We start from the raw sequence: 7,697 nt of genomic DNA on the forward strand, positions 1-7,697 counted from the left end.
GGGTCGCATATCATTTTTCGAGGTTTTTGTTTGCTGTGCGCCTTTTTATCCATCTTTCGCGAAGAATGGAGCTGCATTGGAGTGTTTGATAGTATTTTGGGTGCTGTCATAATATACACCATACAATTTGCAGAAAGAGAAAGCTGAAAAGGTTTTGAGGTTAATGTGTTACAAATAAATCAAGCATAAAGCTTGAGATATTATTTTAACCTGGTGAAATGTAAATGACACAGTGCACTAAACTATATTAGTTTCTTTTTTTTTAATCCATCTGGACCATAGAATGGGACTCTCAAAGCTTTGACATCCGGGTATCCGGGAGACAAGTCAGTAAATTCGAGTAAAATCACAGGCTTCGCTTATCCCGTGCGAATGCACCATACAAAATTCAGATGTGGGGGGGTAATTTCAAAATCTCACAAGGTCCCCAGATAATACTAATCCCGTGCGAATATGGCTTAAATCTGTGTTAGTGAGCACTTCTCCTTTGCCGAGATAATCCATCCACCTCACAAGTGTGGCATATCAAGATGCTGATTAGACAGCATGATTATTGCACAGGTGTGCCTTAGGTTGGCCACAGTAAAAGGCCATATATATATTTATTTTGCATTTCTTTTTTTTGTGATGTCTACAGATTGCCTGGTCTTATATTTACTTGTTTATACTGAGGTATGATGTAGTATTCGTCGCCGTGGTAGATGTAAAGAGCTCCCTGGTGGTCATCCTCTAGCGGAGCTCCCACGAGCAGGTCAGCGTATCCGTCATGGTTAAGGTCAGGGGCTACAGCCATAGCATAACCAAAGCGTGCATCCTGTGCTTTCTTCTGAGAATGTAGTGTACCATTAGGAGCAAAACCATCCTGGTAGAGAGACAGACAGATGTAGAGTCAGAAACAGAGACATTTCAAATTTAAGTCTAGAAGAATATGTTGTTTAGCATGATAGAATGAATCTCTCACATATATACATCACACAAACAGTAGTGCCACTGTGGTTCTCACCCCATCCAGACAGTAGACATAGACTTTGCCTGTTTCTTTGTTTCCTGCTCCCAGGAACATGGGAGCAGCTATGAGCAGGATGTCTGTTATTCCGTCCTGATCCACATCCACCACGCACACCTCACTGCCAAAATATGAGCCAATCTGCAGAGAGAATAAAGATGTTGAGCAATCTGAAGGTTCCCACACTTTTCAACCAATGTCATTAGGGAAATAAGTCTATAAATTTGATGTTAGGACTGATAAATGACCAATGCTGAAAAATATACACTAATCCGTTCAAAAGTCAGTCAGTCAGTAAGTATATACATGCACATAGATCTCCATACAAATATACATATACATACAGTGGGGCAAAAAAGTATTTAGTCAGCCACCAATTGTGCAAGTTCTCCCACTTAAAAAGATGAGAGAGGCCTGTAATTTTCATCATAGGTATACCTCAACTATGAGAGACAAAATGAGAAAAAAAAATCCAGAAAATCACATTGTAGGATTTTTAAAGAATTAATTGGTAAATTCCTCGGTAAAATAAGTATTTGGTCACCTACAAACAAGCAAGATTTCTGGCTCTCACAGACCTGTAACAACTTCTTTAAGAGGCTCCTCTGTCCTCCACACGTTACCTGTATTAATGGTATCTGTTTGAACTTGAAAATCCGTGTTGCCCAGCGACAGCCCCACAACATTACTGCTCTAGAGGAGATCTGCATGGAGGAATGGTCCAAATTACCAGCAACAGTGTGTGAAAACCTTGTGAAGACTTACAGAAAACGTTTGACCTCTGTCATTGCCAACAAAGGGTATATAACAAAGTATTGAGATGAAATTTTGTTATTGACCAAATACTTATTTTCCACCATAATTTGCAAATAAATTCTTTAAAAATCCTACAATGTGATTTTCTGGATTTTGTTTTCTCATTTTTGTCTCTCATAGTTGAGGTATACCTATGATGAAAATTACAGGCCTCTCTCATCTTTTTAAGTGGGAGAACTTGCACAATTAGTGGCTGACTAAATACTTTTTTGCCCCACTGTACATACATACATATACATGTATGGATCAATACTGATAAATATGAATAAGAACAAATAGCCTACACTGTCTATGTTAAGAATGAAAGAAAAATCCCTTTTTTAGACTGGTTCTATAATGACTCACTCAAACTGATATGTGAATGCATTCGAATGATTCAGTGAAAAGAACTGACTCAGAGCAACAAATCTTTTACAAAAGGAAGCATGCAAGCAGGTTTTACTCTATTAAAGCTCTAAACAAAAGCAATACCTAGCTGACTAAATATATTAGGGCAGATCATGACTAGAAAAATGTACATTCATTATAGAAATGTTTAAGATTGTATTAATTTCTGTGAATTTTCCTGGCCTAGAAAAGCAATTAAAAATCCCCTTATTTATTCAGGTTTTCCATGACTGTGGGAACCCCGAACCTCTGGATTTTGTTCTAAGTATCACTTTGGTTTTAGGAGCGGTCGGAGAAAATGAAACCTGTTTGATTTTGTTAAGAAAGAAGTAAGAAATAGTAAGAAAGATTATTTAGTAAGAAAATAAACTCATTAATTGTAATAGAGCAGGAATGTGGTGTGAAAGAAGGACTGAGAGAGGAAAAGTAATAAAAAAATCAGCTGAGAAAAGAAGCATAATGCAAAACTGAAAGAATTTGACTTCACACAAGGGTTTGATGGAGATCTCATTTGTGGATCAGAGACAGAGTGTGTGAGAGTGGAGGGTGTCAGTGTAAATAAATATAAGAATGAAGGAGAAATCTCCACCTGTTCTCCATTTAGGGCTTGTGTGATTATGACATCGCCTTCAGGGGTGAGGTCAAACAGGATGACCTTTCCTTTGTGCTTGAATCTAGGTGCACCAGCAACATACAACCTCCTCCAGTCACCTACAATCACTGATGACACGGTGTAACCTGCAGAAGTTCACACGCCCACATCTAAGCATTAGTAAATAGCCGTAAATGTTATGTTAACATACAAACATGAAGAATTATTTATTTGATGGTTGGTTTCACAAAGTAAAATGTTACCTAAGTAGGCTGCGTGATTCTTCAGCTCCAATGGGAACTCTTTCTCGAAGGCCTCTCTCGAGGGTTTGAGCTGCCCTTTTTTGCTCTCCTTCAGGACGCCTCCCTCCCAGTCATATGCACCCACCATGCCAAACAAAATGCCATCCTACAGTATGGTTCAAAATAATATAGCTCTTTACTACAGTATGATTGCATGTTAGTATATCTCAGTTTATAATTACACATATTTAAATAGGCACAACTGCATGTGAACATAAAGTACATTGAAACTCACATCTAAAATGTGTGTCGAAAAACCAATCTGAGACATCTCCATGAGAAAGGCACTTTCATTGTATCCCAGGGTCCCTGCAACAGCACACATTGACATTGCATTACACACGGTAAATGAATACACAATACACAAGCGCTGCAATCAAATTACAATGTAAATGTCATTTATATCAATAAACCTTTCCCATTACCCTTCAAATGTTTGGGGTCAGATTATTTTTTTTTTAATTAATACTTTTATTCAACAAGGACACTTTTAATGTGTTCAAAAAACAAGACAATTATAATGTTACGAAATATTTCTATTTCAAATAAATGCTTATCTTTTGAACTTTCTATTCATCAGGGAATCTGTTTTCAACTGTGATACTAAGAAATGTTTCTTGAACAACAACACAGCCTATTAGAATGCTTTCTGTAGGAATATGTGTCACTGAGCACTGGAGTAATAGCCGCTCAAAAATTCAGCGTTTTCATCACAGGAATAAATTACATGATAAAATGCATTCAATTACAAACCAGTTATTTTTAATTGCAATAATATTTCACATTATTACTGCATTTTTCATCAAATAAATGCAGTCTTCTTGGTGAGCATAAGAGACTTCTTTCAAAAACATCTTACCAGCCCCACATTTAACGTAATTGTGTAAAAATCCGCTGAGCTGGAGCATTAAAGTTCAAGAAAAAGTACACTCATTATATCTTGGTTAACCAATGCACCTTTCTTACGGTACAAAAACTAAATAAAAATAAAACATATCCTGAAAAGTGGAAAATGTATAAAACAGGATCAGTTATCATTATCAATGGCAGTACAACATGTTTGACTGCACAATATACAGTAGGCTACATAAAATGTGAATTCTAGTTAGTGCACAGCATTGGCTAATCATATTTCTTTCTGTGCTTCTAACCTATGTATCCTGTGAATGCACAGCTGTGCCCACTTTAAGGTCATCCATATCCTCCCTTCCATCCTTCTTGCCTGGCTTTCCTCAGAATCAAGACGGCACAAGCGTCACACCCTGTTCTTACAGGAATGACTTTCCTGAAGTGAAATCTTGTTTTTTTTTCATGATGTCCATGCATTTTTGGGTAAAGTGTTGCTTGTCTTGAAACATACTCATTCCTAAAATAAAAGTTTCATTGGCACTTTATATCTAAAAAGTATTATTCATATTAAATATTAATTTAATAAATGTTGCTTGGTCTGACATGTTTTGTATTTGCATACATTTTCAAGCTTGGTTCATGTGTCCAAATATGTTGAAAAAACATCATCAGCATCCTCAAAGGCAAATCTGATTTTCTGTTCTGTTTAGGTCAAAGAAGCACACTTGCTCTTCAAGGGAAGAAAATCTTTTTTTCATGGTCATTAAGGATGAATGTTCTTTCTCTTACCCTCTAGACTAAAAATGCGATCCCCCAATGCATCTACAATGTCATTTAGAGCAGCCTCATCCGTCACATTGAAGAAGTATTTCTCATCGGGGTCACTGGCAATGTACTTAATCTCATTGATAAAGGTCTCTGGATCTTGCTGTCTGCGGATGTAGTGACCTAATACCTGTGAAAGAGAGAGCAAATTGTTTCAAGTATACACTGATCGTAAATTAATCGGAAATGCTGATTACTCAGGCTTTTGTTCACTAGTCTTGTTTGAGACAAGTCAGATAGTAGAAGAAGAACAATAACAACATAGATTTTCTCATCAAGGGAGCCAACACCTCCTCCATTCCATTAGAGTGAAAGCAGATGATCTGATAGATCAATCAATGATGGGATACAGGACTCAGAGGAAACTCATCCTAGAAACACCTACGCAGAGGAAACAGAGAGAATATCACTCATAGTCACTGGCAACACACCACTAATGACAAGCCCTGAAAACCATTGGTGCCAGGCCATGAGTTCACTCTCCACTGACATGCACCTATGTCCCTAAAATTTCCCAGACTTCAGCTGGTTGGATATGATGACTGGATAAACTACTTCCAGTCAACATGAGAAATATGGGTCAAAAGTTTTGTCCAGTCATAGTTATTTGTCCTCATCTTTCAAATTTATGAAGATCTGGATCCACAATCCCTTAAAGCCTTCTACAGACTGCACGATTTTAGCTTTCCTATAAGATCATTGCAAATCACACTGCGACATGGATCTAAAAAACATGGGTGCGACATGCATGTAAGACTGTATGATGATGGCACCTACTGACTCGTACGCTACGATGCACATTTCTATTGAAGAATAAAACGTCATTACAATGTGCTAGTGGTAAACAAAAAGAGCATGATGAATCACACTTTGGCAGTTGTAGTTTTTATGTGTGCAGGGAAAAAAGTGGAAGCACCGAAAGAGGACGGGATAAGAGCTTGAAGTAAGCAGTTATATGTTTTAGCGCCATGTCGTTGATTTCATATCGCATTTTTATTGGCTGGTCAGTAAACGTGGGTCATAGTGCAATGATCATGCTGAATTTCTGACACTGTCAGAAAATTATCGTAGGTTTTATGTTTGGTCGCAAGACCGGGACAACGGCCATCTTTGAACTTAGTGTATGACACAGGACCACCGATTAGAAGCCGCGATCACAGAAGTCACCACAATGGTTTCACGATGCCAGTTTTTCATCAGGAACAGCTGAAAATCGTGCAGTGTGTCTCGGGCTTCAAAGCAATGGGAGTGGAATGTTCTCCAGGTGATCTGAAAATGCGCAAATGAAAGAACACAAACAAAGCCATTACATTTCCATAATAATGAATGCAATCAATCAAGAGCAGCGCAAGCAAGCAGAGCTGATTATAGTCAGGTACATCTACTAACAACATAGATGCAATTGGTTTAGGACATGTTTTTTTGGGGTGTTAAATAATGGCGAAAATAGTAAACTGAAACGGAAACAGTAAACTGACTTCCACAGACTCAGACCTTATTTAGCGCCTTAAAGGGAAACTCCTACAAATGCATATGCACACCTTTTCAATGCTATTTATTATTGCTATTTTGACTGCGTGTCTTTTCTGAAAGTAGTTTTTTTAATGCCTAAAGCGGCTTTGCACTGGCGCAAATTATTAGTAAATCGGGCCCCAAATCTTATTATTAGGGATGTAACGGTATGAAAATGTCTTATCACGATTATAGTGACCAAAATTATCACGGTTATCAGTATTATCACCGTATTGTTAAAATGTGCTGGAAATGTTCAAAAAGTACTGACACACAAAATAATTTCACCAAGTTTTACATTTAAAATCAACAAACAACAAATGAAATGAGTTTTTGTTTGCATAACTAAAACAATAACATTGCCAATGATGTCCGGATTTTAAATGACAACATGACTGACAACAGTTTATCTAATAACATGTTCAAATATCTAATGTAAATGTCAAATATCTAATGTAATAAAACTGTGTTTTGTGCGGCCAACTGAAAGCGCTAAGTTACTTCTCTGCCGGTCACTGCACAGAACAGATGCCGAGAGAGGTGACACTTCTCCGGGAAAGTCAGACCTCACGTTCGCGGGACAGCACTGGCGAAATCTTCCAACTGAATCATAGCTAAGGTTTATCCAAAAAAGTCACTAGATTTGTCAGTATGAATATTCTATGGAAAAAAGCCGCTAAAGGGGTCTGAAAGTTGCTAAATCTAGTGCTAAAGTCATGCTTGTGTGTGTGTGAGACGCGGGAGCTGATGGCAGGGGGCAGTGGATATTGTGGATGAGTTCTTCTGTGTCATCACATTCTATTAGCGCTCTATGAGCGCTCTCTCCCACCTTCAATACCATGACTGAGGTGCCCTTGAGCAAGGCACCGAACCCCCAACTGCTCCCCGGGCGCTGCAGCATAAATGGCTGCCCACTGCTCCGGGTGTGTGTTCACGGTGTGTGTGTGTTCACTGCTGTGTGTGTGCACTTTAGATGGGTAAATGCAGAGCACTAATTCCAAGTATGGGTCACCGTACTTGGCCACATGTCACGTCACTTTCACTTTTTCACTTTCACTTTATTAGTTCTACAGCTTCAGTTTCGGAACTTTCACACTTAGTAACAAATACAGCTGTTCCCTCACCACAGTGCAACAGTGAAAAGGGACCCCTTTCAAACAGTGTCGCATTCCGAACGTTGTTTAAGTGACATACACCGTATTGCGGTATTTAAAAAATTCATATCATAACAAAAATAAACACCGGTATTCGGTATGAACCGGTATACCGCCCAGCACTATTTTTAGGGATTAATCAATGCATGCTGATGAGCTTTTATCATAGTTTATAGTTATATGAAAACGAAAGTGGTTAACATTCAACCCCTTCTTTTTCATCAGTATTATTTGTGATTTGAATTTTGTGAACA

At 38.2% G+C, this 7,697-nt stretch overlaps 1 protein-coding gene across 1 annotated transcript in view; it reads right to left on the reverse strand.

Moving 5' to 3' along the window:
* The window catches only part of LOC107596623 (integrin alpha-10-like), a 57,345-nt gene that overhangs the window by 10,501 nt on the left and 39,147 nt on the right, over window positions 1–7,697 (reverse strand). The window contains exons 9-14 of the mRNA XM_016287381.1: window positions 4,742–4,907; window positions 3,339–3,412; window positions 3,065–3,209; window positions 2,799–2,947; window positions 1,004–1,147; window positions 659–862 (exon numbers count right to left, since the gene is read on the reverse strand). Coding sequence (XP_016142867.1) covers window positions 659–862; window positions 1,004–1,147; window positions 2,799–2,947; window positions 3,065–3,209; window positions 3,339–3,412; window positions 4,742–4,907 — 882 coding nt within the window. The remainder of the gene's footprint in view (window positions 1–658; window positions 863–1,003; window positions 1,148–2,798; window positions 2,948–3,064; window positions 3,210–3,338; window positions 3,413–4,741; window positions 4,908–7,697) is intronic.

Source organism: Sinocyclocheilus grahami, unplaced genomic scaffold (assembly GCF_001515645.1).
Source record: "Sinocyclocheilus grahami isolate Dianchi unplaced genomic scaffold, SAMN03320097.WGS_v1.1 scaffold222.1, whole genome shotgun sequence".
Lineage (NCBI taxonomy): Eukaryota > Metazoa > Chordata > Actinopteri > Cypriniformes > Cyprinidae > Sinocyclocheilus > Sinocyclocheilus grahami.